The sequence below is a fragment of the Eurosta solidaginis genome, chromosome 3 (assembly GCF_040869045.1).
Source record: "Eurosta solidaginis isolate ZX-2024a chromosome 3, ASM4086904v1, whole genome shotgun sequence".
NCBI lineage: Eukaryota > Metazoa > Arthropoda > Insecta > Diptera > Tephritidae > Eurosta > Eurosta solidaginis.
In genome coordinates, this window is record NC_090321.1 from 281,723,150 (window position 1) to 281,749,651 (window position 26,502).

The 26,502-nt window shown below is 37.4% G+C and overlaps 3 protein-coding genes across 6 annotated transcripts in view; 2 read left to right on the forward strand and 1 right to left on the reverse strand.

Moving 5' to 3' along the window:
* Positions 1–4,656, forward strand: part of LOC137245687 (steroidogenic acute regulatory protein-like) — a 100,841-nt gene extending 96,185 nt beyond the window's left edge. For all 4 annotated transcript variants that reach the window (XM_067776742.1, XM_067776744.1, XM_067776743.1 and 1 more), the window contains 4 exons: positions 213–317; positions 389–1,047; positions 2,587–2,710; positions 2,778–4,656. In XM_067776742.1, the coding sequence (XP_067632843.1) occupies positions 213–317; positions 389–1,047; positions 2,587–2,710; positions 2,778–2,870 (981 nt within the window). In that variant the 3' untranslated portion in view covers positions 2,871–4,656. The remainder of the gene's footprint in view (positions 1–212; positions 318–388; positions 1,048–2,586; positions 2,711–2,777) is intronic.
* Positions 4,657–10,660: 6,004 nt separating this feature from the next.
* SIFa (SIFamide) lies at positions 10,661–11,215 on the reverse strand. Its single transcript, XM_067778321.1, has 2 exons — positions 10,975–11,215; positions 10,661–10,906 (listed from the first exon to the last, which is right to left on the reverse strand). The coding sequence occupies exons 1-2, from the start codon at positions 11,102–11,104 to the stop codon at positions 10,818–10,820; spliced, it is 219 nt and encodes a 72-aa protein (XP_067634422.1). The 5' UTR covers positions 11,105–11,215; the 3' UTR covers positions 10,661–10,817.
* Positions 11,216–19,601: 8,386 nt separating this feature from the next.
* LOC137247212 (testis-expressed protein 9) lies at positions 19,602–26,502 on the forward strand. Its single transcript, XM_067778320.1, has 2 exons — positions 19,602–20,737; positions 25,676–26,502. The coding sequence occupies exons 1-2, from the start codon at positions 19,911–19,913 to the stop codon at positions 26,268–26,270; spliced, it is 1,422 nt and encodes a 473-aa protein (XP_067634421.1). The 5' UTR covers positions 19,602–19,910; the 3' UTR covers positions 26,271–26,502.

The following is a 26,502-nucleotide window of genomic DNA, read 5'->3' on the forward strand; positions in this document are numbered from 1 at the left end:
CTGTCTATGGCAGAGACCTCGGCTTGGAATACACTGCATGTGTCAGGAAGTCGGAATGGTTGCCTTAGCTGTAGATGTGTTGAATACATCCCAGCTCCAGTTCGCTTTTCCATTTTCGAGCCGTGGGTGTATATTGTGATGCCCCTGCCGTTGTCTAGGCCTACTTCCCATTATATATATATATTATTATATAACTATCTTATATATTCTAGGCTCACATCAAATATCCACCCAAGGCGCTGCTAGAAGAACTTTTCTATAAGATAGAAAGTATACCAAAATGGAATCCAACCTTATTGGAATCAAAAATTATTCATGTAAGTTTAGAAAGAACACAATATATAGAATATCTAAATAAGTAATACAATAATATTTTTCTAATTTGCAGAAAATAAATTCTTACACAGATATAACTTACCAAGCAACTGTGGGTGGTGGTGGTGGTATGGTTAAGAGTCGTGATTTCATAAATTTACGTTGTTGGCGTGTCTTTCGTAATGGTAAAATCTGTGAAGAATCCGATAGTGGTGAAGAAGCGACAGATAGCGGTAGCGATATTGCTGGTCCTGGTAGTGTATCCACCATTTCGGATACTGACTCCGTTGCAACCACACAGCCTAGCAGTGTTGAGAGCAATCGCGCAAAGTTTTCCAGCAGCACAAGTAGTGCAATGCTTGGCACAGGCGACGTAGAAAATCAAAGTGGTAGTGTTAACAGTGGACGTGTTGGCCGAGCATTTAAAACGTTAAGTAAAAGCTTGGGTGCAAAAGATTTTAATACGATTGTGCGTATTGATCCAGATGAACCGCCACCACTAGATGAGGAGACATTCGAAGATGCGCATGACAATATCGATGATTTGGCGCAATTGGTGCATAAAGAGGCACGCGTAGGAATGCAACAATCGCAAAATGTTAATGTCGATGCGAATGATGATGCCAGTTCAAGCAGGGTGATTGGTGGTAATAGTGGCAAGAGTAAAGTTTACTTGAGCGCGGCTATAAGTATTGAATATGCGCCAGTACCGCCAACATCAAAGTATATACGGTGAGTATAATAAGTATATGGTATAGATGTTTACGATACTTCATGTGTATTTATGTACAAACTTACGGAATTTTTGTTTAGAAAAAGTCCCAAATGGATAAGCCTTTTACTCCTTAGGTCCCATATAAGGCTTATTTAAAAGTGTTCTGCCAAAATTACAGTTCTTGGCCGCACAAGTGTCTGGATGCGTTTGGTGCGGGAGCTAACTATTTGCTTTTTTCATTGATTTCCAAAGCGTCAAACAATTTAGGGATTTTAAGTCTCCAAATTATCATTCTTGTGCCGCGAATGAAATACATTTCTTTGGAATCTGCTTGGTAGCTGTAGAACGTGTTCGAGCTGTTGCTGTAGCAATGACAAAAACACTTGTCAAGGTTTAGGGGTGTGTTACCCTTATGGACAGTCCTTTGCCGAATGTGAAACCGGTACGCTCAGGTAGTAGCTCCTTCTCGTACGAGCCAGACTGCGGCGGGAACGATTTTTTTAGCTCATCAAACCTTCGAGTCAAATTACTTGCTTCGTTATACTCTCTAAGATGTTTGATATGAGACCTAAAGTGAAGGAAATCAAAAGATTAATACTGAAAAGTAAAATATGATCTATATCCCTTAATCAGCTATTGACTTGTATGCCATTACCAATTTCTGTACCAAAAGCGGCTTCATCTTTTATGCTCGAGGGAATAGATTTATTCGCATAACATAACGGAACCAGTGGTGTTGTCTAATATTGATTGACTGCGTTTTATGTGATATTCAGTTCATATACGCTTATTTAGGAAAGGGTAAAGAGAGGAGGATTATAAAGCCGAAGATAAAAATGTTGCAGGCTTTTACTAAGGAGCGGTAGGATGAAACAGAGAAAAAACAGAAAGAAGGAGAACCAGAAAGAGAGAATAGAATGGAGCGATAATAATAAAAGAAGATTAAGAAAGTGAGAATTAGATAGAATAAGAACTTCACTCTTCTTACATAACAAAGAAGAAAACAAAATCTACCTTATGCCTGTTCTTAAGGACACATTTTCCGTTGCGGGTTGAACCATTTATATAAAGGAAGTGTCTAAAAATGGTTTATCTTTTCTTTATTTTCGCCCTATGGTCCATTGTTTCGGTGCCCTTAACTATGTGTAGCTCAATAGCAAGTCTCATGAAAATTAATCTCTAGACAGGGGAAGTCCGTACGATTTTCTAAGTACCTCGATCCGTAAGCGCCTAGAGGAACTTTGTGTAATAAGTGTTTTGCTCCCTTTAAAGTCAGAAATGCCTTCAATATTTCAATAGTTTTCTGGGAGCTGATTTTTTTTATTATCTGCAATAGTGGGTCATCTAGAAGATTCCCCAGTTTTGTACTGAAATGCGCGGAAAAACATGAAGCGAAACTGTGGAAAATGTTGCAACTTGCTAAGTACTGAGTGGTAATAGTGAAGTCAATGCCAGTCTGTTCTTAATATTCGCATATCTATGTACATATGTATATATAGGTATTTCATGATAATATGTGTCGAACCTTTAATTCATTTATCTTTTACATGTATAAGTGGCGAAAATATTGTTGCTGGCTTTGCTTTGCATGAGATCGAAGGAAAATCAGATGTTTGCATATTTGACTGGATACTTTGTTTAGATTTGAAAGGCTACATACCCCGTTATGTGCTAGATGCTGTAAGTATTTAATTCATTTAGAAAATTTCTATGTATAAACAATTTAAAATTTTTTTCCTCCTTGCAGGCCTACACAACATTTATGAGTGATTATATGAAATATTTACGTAAATATATTAAGGAATTACGTACCAAACGTAAGCGGGTTTCCCGAAAATAAGAAATAATGTGAATATAGCCGAAGGAGGTCTATGAAATAACGAGGGCATTGTTGGCCGGAAATGTATATTTAAAATTATACTAAATATTATAAAAGAAACAAAGTTTTTCTTCGATATCGCACGTTTTATTGAAAAACAGAAGTAAACCAAAATTTGAATTAATTAATAAAAATAGGCTTTATTTGACCAATATGTGCTTTAGTGCAAGTCAAAAGACTGCACTAGTACAACCCGACGCAACAACAACATTATAACATGTAAGAGAAAAAAATTGATTGATTGATATGGGAAAAATAATTTAAATAAATGCAGTTCACCCCTGAGGATGCTAAGATGATTAGCGAAACGTCGGGTTGTACTATTACCGTTTACAACTCAACTCTGCTTGGGTTGAAATTTCGCAATTTGGTATTACAGATTACAACTCAACCTGTCAAACAAAATTTCGGTTGAGTTGTCTAGTCTAACAACTTTTTGTGGCATTACCGTTTACAACCTTGTGTTAGTGTAGTTGTCAAAGACGTCAAAATCTTACAACTGATTACTAGCAGTTGTCTAATAAAATTTTGCAGTTGTTTTGAAAAAATTTAACGTTTTACAAGACGGTTCACCACCTAATTTTTAACAAAAATTTTCAAAGTTGGTATCAAAAGACACGTTTTGACCTCCGATTTAAGAATCGGAAAACAAAAATTAAAAATTTAATTTTTAATAAATTTCTAATAAAATCTAATTTCATGTGGTTGTTGTATTTTGCCAGATTTTTTGTACATACTACTGCAGAAAGGTGTTGGACCCACCCAGGGTTATTTTTACAAATCGCGGCCAAAGGCCGCCAACGCCGAGAGATGTTCGGACCCTCTCGGGCCATTTTGTGGGTTTTTGTAAATATTTTTCGACAGAAATAAAATTTTTAATTTCCGCTTTCGAATCCTAAAAACGGAGATCGAAACGCGTCTTTTGATACCACCTTTGATAAGAGTTAGATGGTGACGGGCTCATAAAGCATTACCAAAAAAAAAAAAAATTTAAAGCCGGTAGTTAAACCTTTTTTAAGTAAACAATAATCAACAATTTTGTTCACATTTATAGAAAAAAAGAACGTTTAAACGAAGGATTACAGTGAAAAGTTTTTTGACTTTATGGAGCGACATTCCGAAGTTGGACGAGGCTGGCCGCAGTTCGGATGCAGCCAAAATAGGTGAAATTATGCGAACCTGAGTCCCATTGATACTAATCACTACTCCTGGGAGTTCTGTTTTAGAGTAAAATACAATTTTTGTTGTTTGGATTTTAATCTACTTCGCACAAATATGCTCTTCAATAATATCTAAAACCAGTCGCAACACCAAAATCATTTCCACAGCATATTTTATAGCTGCCGTCAGCAAGGAATCGGAGTGTGGCGCATAATTTTAAAATAAGAACGCGTATGCGGAAATGGTCCTTAATTTTGTTTAGTAATGAGCAAAATGCTTCCTTTCAAATCTGCAAAATAACTTCATTAGAAGCTCATTATTTGTCACTTAAACATTTTCTTACTTGGTGTTTGGTAGTTCCAAGGGATTGGAATGATCACGCGAATGTTTTCCGTATTCGCGACATGTCAATCACCAACATTTTCGCCATTATAAAATAGATTTCATATAATATCCGTTTTGCTTTTAATAACAAAATCACAACTAAGTTGAGTTGTAAACGGCAATAGGGGCACTAGTGGAGCCTTTTGACTTGCACTAAAGCACATATTGGTCAAATAAAGCATATTTTTATTAATTAATTTGGTTGACCGGCTATAAGAAGTTTAAAATTTGAAAAAATGAGATTCAAAGACAGCTATGGCGGTAATGTTAGCGTCTTTAAGAATTCTATATATCGACTGCTGAGTGGAATATCACCCTACCTCGGCTGTCGTTTCGAAAACGCCCTATCCCAGTATTCGGTTGAAGAACGCTCTATCTCAAATTTTATTTCACAAACGACCTATCTGAGGTCAAATTTAATACATTTTGACACCCCAGCTGCTGTCTTTATGAAAAAACGTCTGATATAGTGCGTTCTTCAACCGTATGCTGTTGATGTTGTTGTAGCGGTAAGTACACTCCCCGAAGGCCCTGAGGAGTGTTATCTTATCGAGTTGATGGTCCTTTGCCGGATACAGATCCGGTTTGTTCCGGTACCAAGCCCGACCATCTCGGGAACGATTTGTTATGACCACATCCCGCCCTCCCACCCACTAGATCCATGAGGAGTTCGGGGTCGCCAGAACATCGGCTGTTAATGAAACAGGATTAGCCACGGATACCTGAGGTTGACAATTGTGTTTGGAGAAGCTATGTATTGCGCTGGCAACCTGAAAGGGCTGCGCTACACAAACCCCTTGAATCTGGTATTTTAGTCGCCTCTTACGACAGGCATACCTACCGCGGGTATATTCTAACCCCCTAACCCGCTCGAACGTTTTCTAAGTAAACAATTTTATTTTAGTAAAATCGAACGTTTTCTAAAATAGGATGTTTTCGAAACGGCAGCCGAGATAGGGTGATATTCCACTCACAGCAGTCGATATAAGACTCGCCGGCTATATTGGGGTATCCCAAAATCTCGAATTATGAAAATTTTGATTTGTATGTGCTTACAAAACGCGTGATATTGCGCTAACATTACTTTTGTTGGTTTGTTGTTTTTTTTACACAATTTAATGTATAAATGCCATGACCTTTGCTACATTTCACAATTAATTAAAAAAAAAAAAAAAAAATTAACAAGAATATAATTTGCATAGAACTAAGTATAATCTTTATATACATTTGTATATATTTTTTACAACGCAAAAGTTTTTTATATTTGGAACAAATTTCATTGCATTACACAATTGGGGGCAGTGCAACTGCGAAACGAATGTTTGACTATAGCTTTTGTTATATGTATATATATTAAGAAAATTGTAAACAAAAATAGTAGTTTTTCACAATTATTTAATTCTTATGAAAATATTGCATACACAGATATATACTTATATATATATATTCATCAGTATATTTATATACATAGTAGCTAGATTAAAGCAAATTTTTTTCAACCTCAACTCAATAAAAAAACTGATCAATGAAAGACACTTTTTGTTCGTATTTTTTTGCTATTCATATGTATGAGTACATTTGTATGTTTGTAATCGACTTTTGTAATACTTCATGACATATAAAGTGAAAGTAAACAATTTATACATTACTTAAAAGACCCGGCAGACGTTGTCCTGCCCTAAATTCTATCCTATCTGCATACTTTTTAATAAGCTTTTTCCGTCTGACTCTTCCCTCCCCCCTCTTCACTTTTTCCTAGTCCTTTTATTCACTCCTTCCTCCGTCTTTTTCGCTTCATCTATCTCCATCTTCGTCTCATTCTACCTCTTTCTCAATCTCCTTCTCCTTCTCTCTTCTCTTTCAATTTCTTCTCATTCTTCTGCATCCCTTATTGCCTGTCCCAGAGGGTGGTATGTATTTTATTCCAGTCCCACTCCGAGTCTCAGTCCCAGTCCTAGTCCCAATCCCAGTCCCAGTCAGTCTCTGGATAATATATTACTCTGTACTAAAGCACTCATCAACAGCTTTCATTTGATATCCATATTGTATAAACACTGTCACTGGCCCACGTAATAGACGTCCCAATCCGTTTGGGGGAAAGCAAAAGGAGACTGGAGTTGCATATGATCTATCACAAGCAGGAAAGACAACGACAAGCGCGCAGCTGCGAAATTTCTAAGCTTATATACAAATGCTGAGCCGTTACATTCACAAATTAGTTCAAATTTCTAAAGAGACACGACTTTAGGCTCACGTTCGGCATACTAACTTGACACCGTTTTCTGATGTCACATGCTTATAAGTTTGGTTTTGCCAGTAACAGCAGTGTGCGAGCTGCAGGAAGAAACGGTTGAGCACGTTCTACGAGTATATTCATGCCTGCGCTCGTGAGGTCAAAGCTACAGCTACCTAACCTAACCTAGGCAGTTTTCGAAAGGGCAGTCGGAATAGAAAAGAAGGCAAACCATGGCTGCATTTTCACTTTTTCAAATACAATAAACTTCAAACAAATTTTGAAGTTCGAATGTTTTTGTGTTTCTGTAATTGTTCAGGGGGTATATTCAGTAACTGAGTTTTAAAATTTATACTTATTCTTCATACACTTAATTTGTATAAAAGAAGAATGTACATTTCAAAACTCACACGCTGAATACAGCCCCAGGAGAGCAAAACCATAGTACAGGTTTACAAGTATGATATGTATGAGAAGGAAGCAATTCCTTTCTCTTTCTAACACATTGCAGTTTGACACTTCGGTCAGTGTCAAACTATTGTGGAACCTGCGTGGAACATGCGTTTGACACTGAACGAAGTGTCAAAATTACCGGGGTTGCTGTCGTTGGAAGAGACACAGGGAAACAAAAAAAGGAGCGGAATATCAGATATGGGTTGCTGTGATGGTAAATTTTTTGAACGAATTTAGTATGAAAATGTAGTGCACCTATATGGGTCCTACAGAAAATTATACAAAAACCTTGAATTGGGATACCTGAGGACGCGTAGTTATTCCAGTATTAAGAATACCAACACGGGTGCTAAGTTTTTCTACCCGTTTAAAAGTTCTCCGCGAAAAACAGTTTGAAACCGAGGTTGACTGCAATAACCCGTCCAAAAATGTGGAAAGAGAAATGAAAAGACGCGTTTTGTCCTGTTATCAATAGTCCAAAGGCGAAAAAGTATTCGAATTATTGGAAGCGAGGCAAAAACGCCTCCATTAATACCTCCCCCGACGGTTTTGGTCGTGTTTTAGCAATCGTCCCCGGTAATAAAGTATCACAATTTGTTAATTAAAATTGTCCAAAATATATGGATTTTAAAGAGGGATGTAATTAAGTGCTCGTTTGAAAGTAAATAAGGGCATTTCTTTGTAATTTTACGATACAAAATTTACGCAGTTTTCGTTAGCAGCTACTACACTTTTCTTGGAGCTAAGAAGTACAACAGTGCCAAATAGCATCCACAAAAAAAAAAAAACGAACAAGAACAAGCATTTTATCAGGTGAGCGTGGCTGTGTATGTGCGTGCTGCTACATATCCTACTTGTAGACCTGTAACATCAGCACTGAAATCCAGCGAAGAATCAATCTTGCCAATAAATGCTACTTTGGACTAGGTAGGCAATTGAAAAGTAAAGTCCTCTCTCGGCGAACGAAAATCATACTCTACAAGTCACTTATCGTACCCGTCCTGCTATATGGGGCAGAAGCATGGACCATGACAACAGCAGATGAAGCGGCTTTGGGAGTGTTCGAGAGAAAAGTTCTTCGAAAGATTTATGGACCTCTACGCGTTGGCGATGGCGAGTACCGAAGAAGATTTAATGATGAGCTGTACGAGCTATACGCAGACATCAACATAGTCCAGCGAATTAAAACGCAGCGGCTGCGCTGGCTAGGCCATGTTATGCGAATGAAAGATGATGCTCCGGCCAAGAAAGTGTTTCTATCGGAACCCGCCTATGGAAGCAGAGGTAGAGGGCGGCCCCCACTCCGTTGGAAGGACCAGGTGGAAAACGATTTAAACTCCCTTGGTGTGACCAATTGGCGCCGGTTGGCGGAGCGAAGGAGCGACTGGCGCGCCTTGTTGGACGGCCATAACCGTTTAGACGGTTAAGCGCCAATTAAGTAAGTAAGTAAGACCTGTACTATGAGCAAAACATTGATAAATTTTGATTTTGAAATTTTAACAAGGATACATTTTCCGCTGCGTTTTGAACCATTTATATAAAGGAAGTCGATCAAGCATTATCACATTTTCCTGAAGATGGCTTCACCTATTATTTCGAAATAGTTGTTGCTGTTGTTGTAGCAGTTTTTCGCCCCATCCAATAGGTGCCACCGATCACAAATTGCCATCAATATCCTCTAACGGGAGTCCAAGGAAACTTGCTGTTTCAACAGGGGTGGACCATAATGAGAGGGGTGTTAGAGGCGTTGGTTCCACAATATAGTTGAAGAGGTGGTTGGTGTCATGTGGGGAGACGTTACAGGCAGGACATATGTTTTGTATGTCGGGGTTGATTCTGGATAGGTAAGAGTTTAACCTGTTACAGTATCCAGATCGAAGTTGAGCTAGAGTGAGTCGCGTTTCCCTAAGGAGCGTGCGTTCCTCCTCTGCAAGTTTTGGGTATTGTTCTTTGAGTACAGGATTCACCGGGTATTCCTGGCATAGAGGTCCGACGCCTGTTTGTGGAGTTCACTGAGGACCTGCTTGTGTTTTTTGGCTTCATAGGGGTGTGTTCTCAGGTGCCGTGTTTCCTCATAATGCTTACGGAGATGACCCCATAAGTCCCTGGACGGTGTTGGCTCATCAATCAGATGTCTGTTGGGATGCCCAGGTTACTGGGTATTTAACAGGAACTGTTTGGTTTTTTGTAACGATGGGGAGTATTCTCGCCTTGTGTTCTGGGGACATAATAGGACAACCCGTGGCGGTTCTGAGGGCAGTATTTTGGCAGGCCTGGAGCTTCTTCCAGTGAGTAGTCTTCAGGCTTGGCGATCATATCGGGGACGCGTAGTATGCAATCGGCTGGTCAATTGCTTTGTAAGTGGTAATGAGCGTTCCTTTATTTTTACCCCAAGTTCTGCCAGTAAGAGATTTAAGGTTTTTATTGCGGCTCTGGATTTTCGGTACAATTGCGGCTGCATGCTCACCAAAATGTAGATCCTGATCAAACGTCACACCCAATGGCGTAGTGCCATTGACGTGGATATTAAAAATGGTCTACATTTGGGACGTCCATGTTGTGAATAAGGTCGCCGATGATTTAGTGGGTGATAATGTCAGGTTTCGCGAGGCGAAAAAACTGGAGAGATCAGGGAGGTAGCCGTTTATTTTGTTGCAAAGTTCATCGATCTGTGAGCCTGGGCCTGTGGCCATTATTGTGCAGTCATCGGCGTAGGAAACGATAGTAACTCCTGCCGGTGGCGAAGGTAGCTTTGATATGTAGAAGTTAAACAAAAGGGGGGATAGGACATCACCTTGTGGCATCCATTGTTTAATTCTTCTGGGTTTTGATTTCGGTTTTGATTTCGAAAGAGTAGAATACTTCGTTTATTTTGGAACCATCAATAGCACAAACAAATAAATCAGCGCTGAAATTCAGCGAAGAATTACTCTTGCATATAAGTGCTACTTTGGACTAGGTAGACAATTGAAAAGTTAAATCATCCTCGCGAAAATCATGGTCTACAAGTCGTTTATCGTACCCATCTTTCTTTATGGTGCAGCAGTTACGATGTAATTCAATTGTCTCCGGCCCGTGGCGAATCCTGTTTCTTTAACAGCCGGAGCTCTGCCGACCCCAAGTTCTAGGGGGTAGGAGAGTGGGATGGCGTAGAAGGTTTCATGTGGCTATACCAAATCGTTCCCGAGGTGGCCGGGCTAGTACCTTAATGGTGCTTGTTACCGGAACGTACCGGATCTGCATCCGGCAAAGGACAATCAATATCGATAACACTCCGCAAGGGCTGCGGAGAGTGTATTTATCGTTACAACAACAACAACAACAAGCTAATTGCTGGAAAGCACACAGCAGGCCATGAATAGATATCCACACTGCCAGAGCTTTCTTTTCACTGAACAAGTTACATTTAAAAAACAAATAATCTCTTTTAGCTACTCCATAGAGCAATATGTCCTTTATTTAAATAATATTTATACTAAATAGTATATACAATATAATATGTATGTATACATATGTACTATATATAAACTTAAATATAATTTTTTTTTTGTCGTTTCAAAGCCGCTTTAATTATATTTTAAATCATTACAAATTTTAAATAAATTTCGAATATCGATTGCTATATATTTTCGAAGCCGTGGTTAATCGTTGAAATTTTGAGCTGAGTTTTTTCGCATTTATTTGCTTTCGCCTTGTGGAAACCACGTCTGACACGCCTCCAAAGCTATTTCGCACATAGCAGTCACAGCTTTGGAATTGTCGTATTCTGGGAGAAGGAAAGAGTAAAAGACCGGCTTAGATAAATCAGTTTTTTGATTTGCGCTATTTACTTACCCAAAGAATTGCGCTTGCCGAAAATGCTGCCATTGAATGGCGGCTTCCTGTAAGCGGCTTCGGTGAAACCACTCATAATGACGGCTAAGATGAAGGCGACAAATGTGATGATAGCAATGAATGAACGCATTTTCTAAAATATCTAATGTCTTTGTTTTCGGTTTAATTTCTTGCTCTTTTGGCTGTGACGCTTTTGGTTTGATGCTCAACTGAAACTGATACTGATTGGCTGTATTGCAGAGGCTTTTATACCATTTCGAAATCTTAGCCATCCTTACAGTAAATCCTATAGGTATGTGATTGCTTTAGATATTCATAATTATTTTTTTTTCTTACCACTCTAATTAGAACATTTAATCCCGAAAGAGTTTGTGCAGACAGGAATGATATTAAGATTTTGATTGGAAATTAATTAGATAAAAGGCGTGTAAATGTGTGTACATGAGGTATGTATGTATTGGAGACATCGTTGCATGCGTACGTCAGTATAAAAAACGTTTAAATATAGTTATTAAATAAAAATGTGTTTGGTTTCTGGTATTTGTAGGCAGATTTGTTTAATGTTCAAGTCATACAAATGCCATTTGTCTGTGAGATCGAGATATTAGGATACTATAACGAACCTTTGTCGGCCGCCGAGGTGTGCTGGTAGCGTTCTAAGCCTACCACACCGAAGATCATGGGTTCAAGCAGGCATGCTTAACGAACGAAACGATATCATTTCGTTACGATAATCAACGCTAATAAATGAAGTCACTTCGTTTCGTTTATTAACGTTAAGATCGTCAAATTAACGTTAATTTCTCGTTCTTAACGTTAATAAACGAAACGAAATGACTTCGTTTCGTTTATTAACGTTGATTATCGTAACGAAATGATATCGTTTCGTTCGTTAAGCATGCCTGGGTTCAAGTCACGGGCAAAGCAACATCAAAAATTTAGAAAACATTTGTTTCAATTAGAATAAAGCTTTCTAAGCGGCAGTGATTTTGCGAACACTCCGATTGTATTTCTGCCATGAAAAGATTCTCAGTGAAAACTCATCTGCTCAGATGCCGTTCGGAGTCAGCGTAAAGCACGTTGGCCCTGTTCCGCCAATTTGTAGACAAAATTAAAAGGGTACGACGCAAATTGAAAGTGAGGTTAAGATAGGTTGAACAGGCCGGTGAATAAAGACCTCACATAGACTGAATGTATCAATATTGTTATCAAAATTTGATTGATGACCAAACGGAAGAACCCCAATCAGGTGCCAGGACATATGTTATAGAATAACTCCGTCCTCTTGGCAAATACTAGCAGTTTCCTAGGACCCTCAGTCTTAAGTATTCTCTCTCAGAGATATGAGCCACCTTGAGAGTCTAATATCGTAGGCTTTGCAGATAATCTTAGAAATTGTATCCTTTTGATTTCTCCCAAACGGATTGGGACGTCTATCGTCGACTCAGCGAGTGTTGCACCCTCCTTTGGCAACTCATCGGCCTTTTCGTTACCTTCTGCCCCTTTATGAACTGGAACCCAGTAAAGATGTATGGTCCGGCCTAAGCGAAGTTTTTCCAATACTTATTGCATTCCAGACCACTTCTTGATCAAGTACTGTGTGAGATTATTGCCTTAATCACAGCCAGACTATCAATATACTATATATATTAACGTGACTGCAGCTTAAGCCCACTTCCTTCAGAATTTCTGCTGCTTTCTTCACTGCTATAATTTCCGTCTGAAAATCGGAAAAAAAATTTCTGGGTCGACACAGTGAACAGCAGACCCAACCCCTTCCATTATTTTGGAACCATCCTTATACACATGTATATTATTTTCTGCCATTTCTGTACCCCGGCACCAACCCTCCGGTTCAATTGTGGCCCCAATATCTCTTTAAAAGCTCAGGAACGGCACCATATATTCCGTTTTCCCGATATTAGATGGAAGTGAAGATCGGCCTAAAATTCTTCGAAGTTATCGCGCGTATGTATTCTTTCATATTTTATAATGAGGCTTTGATTGACATTAAAAACGTTTCTCGCCAAAAGAATAAAAAGAAATTTCCTCTTGATGTATTCTAGAGGCATAAAGGATCTACCACACTTGCCAGCTTAAGTTCTGCATCTGTGTCACTCCTAATAGGTGGAGCCTTAACCTGGCTCATGGTTGTAAAAGCAAATTAAACTTCCTTAACCCTAACGCCATAGTCGTAACCATACCCATATCCATAACCATCTCCAATCTGATCGATTAATGGTGCCTTAACCTAAAAATCGTGAAAATTTCACAAAAATAAAGAAAATGCAAAAAATTACATATTCCACAAAAAATAAGTCTTTTAGTCATAACGTATCCAAAACAATGAATAAAATCTACGAAAAGTTATTAAATTCACCAACTGAAATATTTTTAGGTTATGGATATGGCAAGAAACCAAAAACCAATTGGTTGGCTATGGTATGGTTATCGCGTTAGCGTTATGGTATGGCATCATTAATCGATTACATTGATTTCCTTAAGGTTGGTTCGATCAGCTGTTTTATCTGGTTATGGATAAGTCACCATTAATTTGCCCTTTAATCGGCGCTAAACCGCGGCCGTCCAATAAGACGCACCGTCGCTCCCCGATTAGTTGTCGGTTTCTTATCGGAGCATTTCATTATCGACGATTTATCGGTTTGTTATGAAACAAATATCGATAAGACTTAAATATACCCTGCAAAAATCGCGAGTACTCCATGCATGCATGTATGGAGTACTCGCTATGGACCAACCGAGTGCTTCAAAATTAACCACAATTCATACAAAAAATATGGTCCAATTAACATTGCGATGTCCTAGGACTGGACCATATACTCCAGCTCCGCATTACATCAGAGTAATCCATGGAGTACCCACAGTCCAATAAACATCGCGTAGTGATTACAATCGTTAAAAACGAGCAATGATCGGCTTACAACATGTTCGTGTAGAAACATGAGTTGGGCCATCGCTGCATTACAGTGGAGTAGAATGGTAAGTACTCCAGTGGACCACATGGTCCAACGATTTTTGCAGGGTAAAATCGAAGACACATCTATAAACAGTTGACAACAAGCCGATAACAAACCGGCAACTAAACGATAATAGCTCGCTGTCGGTTCTTGCCGCCAAGAAGCCGAAAGCCCGGAATTGTTTTTATAAGCTTTTATTTAGTTTCACTTTTGTTGTCTGTAATGGAATCTTGCAAGTTAAATTTGATACACTTCCCGGTGTCCGATTGAGCTGAAATTTTGCACACATGTATAACTCCGATGACAATGCAATATTACTTTGTTAGAATTCGATAAATTAATCGATAACACAGTTATCGGTAAAGATTTGTATTTGCTTTGGCATAACAGCCTAAGTCCCATACAAACCCGCCGGTACCTATCCGTGGATTGTGATATTTGGACGTGGTGAATCACGCGTGTCACGCGTGGTGAATCTCAACGCTTGCGAAAAGCGGAGACACAACCCTCTGTTGTATTTCTGTGTATAACCAACATAGCTGAATTTTTAAGGCTGTTTAACTCTGTAATCTTTTCTGTAATTTATTTTGCTTTTGGAAAAATTACGTATTTGAAAAAAACTGGCAGAAAAATATTGGCATAACAGCTTAAGTTAAATCAGGAATGGAAAAACTTGGAAAATTTGAGCAGATGTGGCAATTACGCGTGCCCGTTGAACGAAATATTGACAATCTATTGATAATCGCTAGGAAATTAGCGACATTCCATCAACTTAGCAGCACTTTAGCAATACTACTGTTATTATTTGGCCGCTCAAACACACCCATATTAATTGTGCATTAAATTTAAAATATACAACTCAAAAGCTGAACTACCAGCGCTACCGCCGTCAGCTCAGTGTCATCATTGCCAGTAGCGCCAATAACACCAAACTCGTGCCTGACACACAAAAGTCGTTTCACTCAATAGCGCAAGTGAAATGTACTACGCACTCACTACTAAGTAACGTCAAATATTCGATTGGAGTCATTTCGTCAATGAGCTACCATTGAGCTGGCACCGCATTGGCGCTGGCGCCATGCAATTTACATCACTAAAATTGCACGAATGTCCCGGCTCATGACTGTTAATGCAGATGGTGAAAACGAAGACTCAAAGGAATGCAACCTTGCAAACAACAGCCGTCATTTTCAAAGTGTAAAAATTCTATGATACAACGAACGCTAACGCCGTTAGGCTGTTATCGGTAAGTGTTGCATACTTTTCTGCGCACTTGATTTTGTTTTACAGATTTTTGGCGATGGAATTTTAGCTAAGCGAAAGTAGAATTTTATTTTAAAACAGATTTAACCCACAGATGAGAGATCTGCAATAAGTAGTTGTAAACTGAACGCGGCATAGGCAAAGTTAAGTTATTTAACACTGTTTGACATAATTTTATATGTGCTCTCTGTCAAAAATGCTTCAACTAACTTAGTCACATTTTATTTCGATTATGAATATGCCCCAATATATTCGGATTATGATATAATAAAATTAAAGAAAAAAATAAAAATAAAGAAAAAAAACTTTTTTAAAAATAAGCTTTTATTATTGGCTAATAAAATTAACTAAAAAGTAAGTTGATGCATTAAAAGAAATGGATAGAATGAGAAACGTTACAAATAACTAAGTAAAGATTACGTAACTAATTTAAACAATATTTTACCCTACTAAAAATTTAAAAAAATTCCTTTTTAAATTAAATTTTAGAAAAAGGCTTTTCTAAGAACAAGCTTCTATTACTTGTTAATAAAACGAACTAAAAAGTAAAAAATAAAATTAAAGAAAAAAAAACTTTTTTAAAAATAAGCTTTTATTATTGGTTAATAAAATTAACTAAAAAGTAAACAATAAATTGACTCTAAAGAAATATAACACTTTATAAGTTCATTGTAAGCTTTAACGATAATTAGGCTTTTTCGTCTGCGACAAAAGAATTCTATATTGTACATAATTATATATTTTTAACATTAAAACTTTACACCTAAATTATTAAACCTTACAGTTTATATCACAGTCCTAATTGTTCTAATAAAAGCGTGTTACATTGCGATAGCAAGAAAAGGAGATCCTAAATGTTCTTAATTATACCATCAAAATTCAACACGTTTTTTATTAGAACAATTAGAAATGTGATATAAACTGTAAGGTTTAATAATTTAGGTGTAAAGTTTTAATGTTAAAAATATATATTTATGTACAATATAGAATTCTTTTCTAAGTCCTTAAAGCAGGAGCGAAAGACACACCAATTAGTGTACTGATGTGATCCGGAAGACGAGCTGAGTAGATTTAGCCATGCACGTCTATCTGTCTGTTTGAATGCAAACTAGTCCTTTAATTTGTTATAAAATTTGGTGAGTGTATATTTTGATGTCCGTTTAGACATTTGTCGGAACCGATCTTACCAGACCACTATAGATAGTATATATCTCCCATATAACCTGTTTTCCGATAAGATGGGTTTCTGTCATATCTTCCTCAATATAGTCGCTATAAGCTTCAAAATGCATCAGATGTTGGCATAAAGCAGAGTTTACCGTCTGATGAAATCGTCAAAAAATAAATTATTCTTGGCAATCCGTTTGGGAGAAATCAAAAGGAGACAGGAGTTGCATAGGATCCATCAAGCAGGAAAGGCGTGGACAAAGCGCGGGGCTGCAACATTTCTAAGATCATGTGCAAAGCCTACGATGTTAGACTCACAAAGTGGCTCATATCTCTGAAGAGATAAGACTTAAGGCTTACGATGGGCATACTGACTGGACACTGCCTTCTGGCGTCACATGCTTATAAGTTAGGCTTCGTCAGTGACAGCAAGTGTAGGAAGTGTGAGCTGCAGGAAGAAACGGTTGAAAACGTTCTGTGTTCATGTCCTGCACTCGCCAGGTCAAGGCTTCAGCTATTAGGGGCGGCAGAGTTGCCAGATCTTGAGGCAGTAATTAAGCTGGGTCCTAGAAAACTGCTAGTATTTGCCAAGAGAACGGAGTTATTCTATAACATAGGTCCTGGCACATGATTGCGGTTCTTCCGTTTGGTCGTCAAACAAATTCTGGTAACACTATGAACACATTTAGTATATGTGAGGTCTTTATTGACCGGCCAGTTAAACCTAATCTAACTTGGTGCAATTTATCGTCGAGGATACTAAGCCTGAGCTTCTCTCCCAAGTTGTGTAGTGCTCCTTTAAATTTTCCCTACAAATTGACGTAATTTCTTCAAATTTCGCATGATGCGTAGGAATATGGTATAAGCAGCAGAGTGGTCCCTTACGGGTCCAATATATTTTTTTTTTTGATTTTTTTTACCATCTCAATTGCTTTTCTAACGTGAGAAACTATTTCGGTATTTTTCTAAATTTGTTTGAAGAATACTTAGAGGTTGCTTCCAAGGACTGAATTTGGTCATTGCCAATTTTCCGCGATTTTTTGCCCCAAAATAACTTTGATAATCTTTAAGGTTCCAAGCAGGCCTTTTGGAAAACTTACATTACACATTTATTTTCCTTTTTTTCCTGTTTTATTAGTTCAATAAAGTTGTGTTGGGCAGGAACGTTAAATTAAAATATTTAAAACATTCGCATATGTAGCTTAAAATATTTATGTAGGAGCTATTATTAAAGAATTTCCGATTTTTATACCTTTCATGAAAATGAAATGGTATGTATATTAACTTCGTCACGAATCTCAAAATTGTAGGTCCTTAAAGGAAAATGGATACACCCACCAATAAGTATACCGAAATGATCAGGATGAAGAGCTGAGTTGATTTAGCCATGCCCGTCTGTCTGTTTGTATGCAAACTAGTTTATTTTTTATTTTATATTGATCTTAAAAATCGCTTAGGTATGTACACCTGTTCACTTTATATTTCTTATCTTATACAGCCGATTATTTGGGCATTACGAATGGAATAAGATTATTGTTCAGCCCCATTCATGAAAGGTATCAAGTTTTCGGCACTACCTAAGAGAGTCCCGTCCTTACTTATTTTAATTAATTTTGTGTAACTTTGTATATATTCCACGATAAAGGTTCGTGCGCCAAGTTGAACAAATTGTACCAAATTTTTCTACATATTTGTTGAAGAATTGAAAAGTTGCTTTGATTTAATCCTACTTATTATATTGTATATTAAAAAATAAATAAATGTAAGGCGCGATAACCTCCGAAAAGATTTTAGGCCATGGTTCTCTTCCAATTTGCGTCGTGTTTCTTCTAATTTTTCCTACAAATTGGCGGGACGGGACCTGCTTGTTTTATGCCGACTCCGAACGGCATCTGCAAGGCAGGTAGGTTTTCACTGAGAGCTTTTCATGGCAGAGATACACCCGGAGTATTTGCCAAACAATGCCCAGGGGCGACCCCGCTTAGAAAAATTTTCTTTTAATTGAAAGAAATTGTTTCTAAAATTTTGCTACTGCTTTTCCCGGGCCGTGAACCCAGGATTTTCGGTGTGGATGGCGGAGCACGCTACCATCACACCACTTTTCAAATAAAATAAAATACTCAGGTACAATGTAAAAAAATATTTTTTAACTCGTGGCCTCTTGGCCCGGGGCACTTTGCAATTTCCCAGCCCTGCCACCCTATTGTTACGCCACTGAGTTGCCGATCGGCTCATTGTCCAAATACTGAAATTTTCTCGTTGTTTTGCGTGTACAGTATACTGCAGGCCCTAAGTCTAGCGCATATGTAGCTTATGACGTTTTCTTTTCTGGAAAAAATGTTGCACTTTTAAATCCTAACTTTTAACCTAAGTCACCTGGCGATCTGCAAAACAGCTGAATTAGTAGGTAATGGTACCCCTTTTCATATTAAGTCCGAAATATTTTGGGAAATTAGCAAACAAACTTACGAGAAGGCTGAGAAGAACCAACCGGGTGACATTATTTTCAGAAAAGAAAACGCCATAACATTTAAATCCGTACTTGTAAGTTTGTGCATCATATCATTCCCAAAGGAATATTTTTAGTCTGCTCCGACGAACAAAGATAATTTTTTTCCTGAAATGGTCTAAACCTCATGTGTCGTCTCAAATCAAATACTAAAAAAATAAATAAAATAAATGTAAGGCGCGATAACCTCCGAAGAGATCTAAGGCCGAGCTTCTCTTCCAATTTACGTCGTGCTCCTCTTGATTTTCCCTATAAATTGGCCGGACGGGACCTACATGTTTTATGCCGACTCCGAACGGCATCTGCAAGGCAGATGAGTTTTCACTGAGAGCTTTTCATGCCAAACACTGCCGAGGGGCGACCCCGCTTAGAAAAATTTTCTTCTAATTGAAAAACCTTATTTCTAAAATTTTGATGTTGCTTTGCCCGGGGTGTGAACCCAGGGCATACGGTGTGGTAGGCGGAGCACGCTACCATCACACCACGGTGGCCGCCGTATACATACATACATACATAACAGTTCAGTCACCCTTCCCTGACAAGTGTAAATGTAAACAATTCCCTCATATTTCCCTTCATGACTAGCAACGAAAATAACATATCCAAACAGTCTAATAAACGCTCTTCATCTCCAAGAACACCAGTAGAGTTCACAAATAACAATTTTAACAACACCCACCCCCTCTTAATGCAATTTCCAATATATTAACTGTAACGAATACATATATGTATGTATATGGTATTTCTGTGCAAACCTAATGAAGCGTCACTTTAATGAAGAATCGAGCCATTGCAGCAGAATTTACCGGGCGTTACAGCCACTTTGTTAGCTCAGTAGATGACCAAGTTTTGTTGTAGTCTTTAAAATGGTTTGCATTATCAATCAAAAATAAAAGTCAAAATCAAAACTGAAAATTGGTCTTTTATGGAAAATTAAATGTTAAAAATTTTGATTTTAATGCAAAATTTATCATTTGTGTACACATTAAAAAATTTCCGTCAAAATTTTATAAGGGGCGATGGCCGAATTGCTGTCGCGCGAGAAGGAATTTATCAAATTGAATCAAGAACTGGACCAGCTGACCGTCAATTCATTGGATCAACAACTACAGCAACATAAAGAACAACATCATCGTGTGAACTGCAATAGTGTGGCTGAAAGCGGTAGTGGAGGCAGTGGTATTGGCACAGCCACTGGTAGTGGAATTTATAACGGTATATCCAAACAATCGACACTCAAGAATGAGTCACGTTATTTCACATACACAAAATCCAAAGGACCAAGTACGTTATTGAAGAAACGTGCTAATGGTGGAACGACATCTTATTGTGTTGGTGGTGGCGTTGGCGCGGGGGGTGGCGCTGTAAACGGCACTGGTGCTGGTGATGGTAAGGCAGATATAATTAGCGATTTGCCAACAGAACGTAATAATACGCAGCGTCCAGTACGCAAAACTGTACAACATTCGACAACATCCACTACACCCAGTATGCGCCCAGATGGTGATGGCATTTTAACAGAGCATTCTGAGACACCAAAAACCACAAGAGCTAGTAGCACAATGCATAGGAAGCATGTTAAAAGTCCTGAAAGTACGACACGCACCTTTACACGAGGAAGTAATTGCAGTTCCCGTTCAAAAGAGTCCAATTTCACTGTAAAATATCGTAATCCCAAATTTGTGCAAAGCCCATCCCTAGAAGTATTGATACGTGATGAAGGCGCTGCAATGCGTACAAAAGGTAGTGCTGACTTGGATGAAACCATGTTAAATAATGACAGTTGTGCCTCACGACGTAAAATGGAAATGGGAAAGAAGCATTTTAGTGCCGACGGACTGATTAAGTAAGTATAAAGACAAAAATACAAAATCAACCCGTGAACCATGGGTGGGATGCATAATGCATTGACGATCTTCGGTTGCGTTACAAAGTAGCCTTAAGTGGGTACAACACCGGCTGTGCGATCAAAAATATTTCGTGCCATAAGTGTGTGTGTATATGTGGATATGTACAACAAAATCATTCAAAACATGTAAATTCAAATTTTTTTTTGCGAATATCTCTTGACAGAAGTCTACATTTGGATTATTGATACCGAGGACAAAACACATTTCCTGACGTCTTTCTCGGCATCTTCTATTTTTTTGATAATTTTTTAGCTTCAGATACTTGGATCTTGGAACACATGTAGTTAGGAGCCTGATGACAATGCAGTATATAAGCGCAGACCATACTTCTATAGAAGAATTACTTAATTGGCGCTTAACCGTTTAAACGGTTATGCGTCAGTGGCTTCTTCGTTGGTTTAAATGGCGTCAATCTGGTTCCTTCTGGTGCTTCCAGTGGAGTTGGTAGCCGCAACGCGTAGAGGTCCATAAATCTTTCCACAAACGTTTCCCTCGAATAATCCCAGAGCCATTATTTGGTCCATGCTTCTGCACCATATATCAGGACGGGTACGATTGGTGAGTGGAGTACGATTTTCGTTTGCCGAGAGGTTTACTTTTCAATTGCCTACCTAGTCCAATGTAGCAATTACTGAAAAGAGTAATCTTTGATGGATTTCAAGGCTGATATTGTTGTTTGTGTTAATGCTGGTTTCCAAATGAACGAAGTCTTACTATTTCGAAATGACGGTTACCAACATTGGTGTTCAGGACAGCAGGTAACTCGTTGTGTCCCCATTCAGCTACATACATATTTACATAATAAATCTTTTGGAACAGTATGCTGGTTAAATAGTCTTTCTCTTCCACTTGGATAATTTGAGATGAAATCAGGTCAATGTAACACCTTCATTTTTTCTCTGGGGATACTTTACATAAACACCGCTTATCAGTATAAAGCCATTAAACTTTTCCACAGTTGACCTTGCTGGCCAAGCTTCCGAATATTCTCAGCGGCAATATTCGATTAACAAATTCTTTTTCGGGCTTATTCGCTAGCCTTGTTAATTTAATAAAATTTTTTTTAATTGATTAAATTTTATTATATTTTACTGTACCTATTTTATTTTAATTAATTTAATTTAATTACATTTTTTTAAATTTTATTTTATCTTCTTTTTAATTATTATTTTTCTTTATATTGTTTTATTTTACTATATTTTGCGCTTTATTTTATTTTTGTTGTCATTCAATTTAATTAAATTTTAATAAATTAATTTAATTTTATTATATTTATAATTTTACTTTATATTATTTTTTCTTTTTTTATTATTTTATTTTATTTATATTTTTTTATTGAATTTAATTTCATTTAATATTTTTTTTAAATTGATATTTGTTTTTGTGCAATTATTCCATATAAATCCAAACAAATAATGTAAAATATGTTACAACTAACAAAACCCAAAAAAGAAACAACATAAACATAATAACTTGACCACGTACTTTGCTTTTGTAAACCCTTTATATATTTGCCATAAAATCTCTGGTTCTTCATTTCCAATATAACAGCTGGGTGTAAATCTCTTGCACTTGCATGCACAAAAATTGTGTATATGCTCAAATACTTTAATATATATCGCCCATTTTATTGTAAACAGATAGATGTAATCCAAAATTTTAGTCTTTAGAGATTTTAAGATACCTCACAAGAGTTGACTGGTGAAATTATGTTCACGGCATAGAATACTCCTAGGGGCAAAGATGACCCGGCCAGAGGTCTTTGGATTTAATTTTTGTAATGAAGTTGTATGAAGAAATAAAACTTTGTTTGCGTTTCCCCAAGCAGTTACAATATTTAACTACATCTGTTTACAATAAAACGGGCGATATGCACATATGTAGGTGACGTGTCTGCCCAGAGTTGCTGTGTGATTTCACTCATACCAACTCTACCCCCATGTTTCTATGTACTTTTAGCTGCAGTGTAGTGACTGTACTTATGCTATCATTTTTCATTACTCCATATATCATACTAATACCACACACTACGCCTATGCTATGCAACGGTTTAATACACTCCAAAGCCCGCTCATGCGAGGGGCGCATCCGCGCGACGCACGGATTTGTTTTTGTCGAGTTGTTTATAGGCAGAGATTGTTTAAACGTCGAGATCTAAAAATGCTCAGCTACAGAATAAAAATCATCAGCTGAGTATTATACATAACAGTAAGAAATTTATACATATATATACTACATTGTTAAATAAGTGAACATTTTTTGTACGTAAATTTTTTTAATTTTATAAAATTTTTTTTTGGAAAAGTGTTATGGATGGTTTTAGAAATATTTATATATATTGTAACGAATTTAGGGAAATTCCGCTTTTTTTAAACCTTCTGCTAACGTTCGAATCGCTAAACTGTTGAATAAATCACTCCAATATTCTGTATTGTAAAATGGTTTTTATTTAGATTACTTTGGGAGTAGTACTTCAAAACTGATTACTGACTACTCAGCTTGTACTGCTTTTATACTCTCCGTTGCTTCATTTGCATATTCCTACTAAAGTCTAGACGTTTCGCCTTCCAGAACTGCTGTATATCCTACTTGGTAATTGAGTTTTATATATGCGTCTGGATGTGTAAGTAAAAACTTCGGCTGATGACTTCATCTGTGCGTGAGTTATCTCTTCGTTGCCTTGTATGTATGTGTGTAAATGAGGATTGATTTGTTCACGTACACAAGAGTGGTAGCTTGCTTTATTATTGTTGTGCCTTTATTTACTAATAACATAGTGATGCTAAAATTCGTCATAATATGTATATAATATATATTTCAGATCACTGCATTATTTCGGGATTGCTTTCATGATCACTTCGGGGTTATACGGGGACTTTTGCGCGATCAATTTGTAACTATTTCGGGATTGCTTAAGAATTTATTCGGGACTTCTTTAGTGCAATTTCGGGATTTCTGCTGTCATAATTTCGGATTGTTTTCTGGATCGATTCAGGACTACTTCAAGATGATTACAAACATTTTGAGTCAACCTTTGGATCATTATGGGATTGCTTTCGTGATAGTTCGGTCAAGTTGGGATAACACACAACCGGCTTTAATAAAAATAAATCCAGTAGGCACTTCTTAAGTAGTACTTATTGTTGAGTCAATTTGTTCAGCCGTACTGGTGTGATTGAATCACAGAGGCGATTCGTATCGAAATCAAGTTTTCACGCAAATATTAAATCAAAATAGCTTTGAAATCGTGAGTCCGAATAACGACATATGTGAACTAGAGACTTTGCATACAAGTTGAATTTATAATTTATCATAAAATAAATAAATGTAATGCGCGATAACCTCCGAAGAGATCTAAGGCCGAGCTTCTCTTACAATTTGCGTCGTGCTCCTCTTGATTTTCCCTACAAATTGGCCGGACGGGACCTACATGTTTTATGCCGACTCCGAACGGCATCTGCAAGGCAAATGAGTTTTCACTGAGAGCTTTTCATGGCAAAAATACACTCGGAGCGCTTGCCAAACACTGCCGAGGGGCGACCCCGCTTAGAAAAATTTTCTTCTAATTGAAAAACCTTATTTCTAAATTTTTGATGTTGCTTTGCCCTGGGTGTGAACCCAGGGCATATGGTGTGGTAGGAGGAGCACGCTACCATCACAACACGGTGGCCGCCATATTATCATAATTTGTATAAATAGTTTGGCGGTTTCATATTTATAAATTGGGTGGAGAATGGATTCCGATACGAATCGTAGCACACGATACGGGCCCTGGTGATTCATAAGCGGGTAAACGAATTCGGATAAAACTTGGCACGAGGATTGCAAATAATACGGAACGACTTTTATAGTTTTTTTTGTTATCCTGATGAAAAGATTTAAATGCGGTTTTACCCAGAGACATACAATAATAAAGGATTTGGACTGTATCTTAAGTTGCTATCTTAAGTGAATTTGTTTCACACCAATAATATTCGGTATCTGAGACATATAGATAGACTTCTTAACAATTTTGAAAAAGTGAGCAGTAGCGTAATCTTCTGCTTGTTTGTTATAATTAGATTATGTATCTGATTAAAAGAAAACGCGCTTAGGGGACACTTCAATTAGCACATTACTTCATCTAGAAAGTATTGTAACGAATTTACGTTCGAATCGCTAAACTGTTGAATAAATAACTCGAATATTTAATAATGCAAAATGGTCTTTATTAGACTACTTTGAGCTACTTCACATTAACACTTATACTTCACAACCAATAGTGTGTTTAAATAAAACTGATTAGTCATGCCTCAGCTTGCGCTGCTTTTATACTCTCGGTTTCCTCGTTCACCCATTTCTCCAAAGGTCTAGTAATTTCGTGAACTTCATGCTTGGTTACCAACCATATACATGTATATTTGTAGTTTGTAGCTACATATATGCGTGTGTATATGTTAGTAATACGTCGGCTGATGATGACATGCGTTTGTGAGTATCTCTCCGCTGCCTTGTATTTATGTGTGTACATGATGATTGATTTGTTTACGTACATACTAGTGGCTGCTTAGTGATACTAGTATCGCCTAGTGGTGATAATATTCGTCACATTATTTTTAATTTATGTTACGAAAGGGTGTATTTTAAACAAATTCTGATGGGATGTCGTTATGAAATTAACTTGTGGAATAGTTCGCTTTTGAAAAGAGTTCTGAGGTGGCACGTTCTTGAAACAGGCTATGATATAGCCTGTTACATAAAGAACTGGTGAGATAGGGCAACTTCTTAACGCAAGTCGAGATAGGAAAGATCTTCATTCGATATTTTATACTGTGGACATTGTAAGAGTATTTATTTTCGGAATAAAATTTGTTTACATTTATTTTTTTCCACAGATTCCTGAAGTCTAAAATAGCAATACTTGAAGAAGATCATGAGCGTATTTCACAAGAAATGTCACAACAAAAGGAGATGCTTGAAAAAACTTTAGAACGCAACAAAAAGATTGAACAACAACGTGATCAGGCATTTGCCAAACACAACGCTATGGCCGAGCAGTTAAATAGGACAGAAACCCAACTCGATGAGATGAATAGACGTATTAAAGAGCGTGCTTTGGACCATTGTGCCAATCAGAAGGAACTCGAAGCTGCACGTCGTGAGATAAAAGTTTTGTCTCAAACAAATACAAATCTTGAGAAACGTTTGTATCGCGCCAACGAAGAATTAGAAAATACGAAAGCCGCATTGGCATTGCTAAAGAATGCCGAACGTGAGCTAAAAGAATCGATGCGTGTCGATAGTGAAACAAAAGATAAACAAATTAAAAGCCTGAAGAAGCAACGTGCTGATCTATTGAATGCTTACAAGAAGCAACTCTTTCTTATCGATAACTTAAAACGTCAAAACATTTGCATGGAACAATCGAAAATGATCAACTTCGGTGAAAAGGAATTCACCAAAGTACTTGAATGGAATACGAAGCTATAGAAGAGGTTATGATCAAACGTATTGTCCACTGAAGTGACTGTCTATTATGTCTGTCGCATTTTAAGTTCTCCACACTGAGCTGCTATGTGTCTTCATGCACTTATATTAACCCATAAAGTCCACCCACATCTGCGTGAATGTTGTAAAGATTATTTGTGTTTTGTTTTAATGTCTGAGTCTGTATCATTTTGTGGTGTTTATAAATAAGTAATATTTAGTAAAAAAAATTGCA

Coding starts and splice junctions, on each gene's coding strand:
- LOC137247212 (XM_067778320.1), top strand. CDS start 19,911: ATGGCCGAATTGCTGTCGCGCGAGAAGGAATTTATCAAATTGAATCAA. Junction 20,738..25,675: donor AGTGCCGACGGACTGATTAA/GTAAGTATAAAG, acceptor TTTTTTCCACAG/ATTCCTGAAGTCTAAAATAG.
- SIFa (XM_067778321.1), bottom strand. CDS start 11,104: ATGCGTTCATTCATTGCTATCATCACATTTGTCGCCTTCATCTTAGCC. Junction 10,907..10,974: donor CGGCAAGCGCAATTCTTTGG/GTAAGTAAATAG, acceptor TCCTTCTCCCAG/AATACGACAATTCCAAAGCT.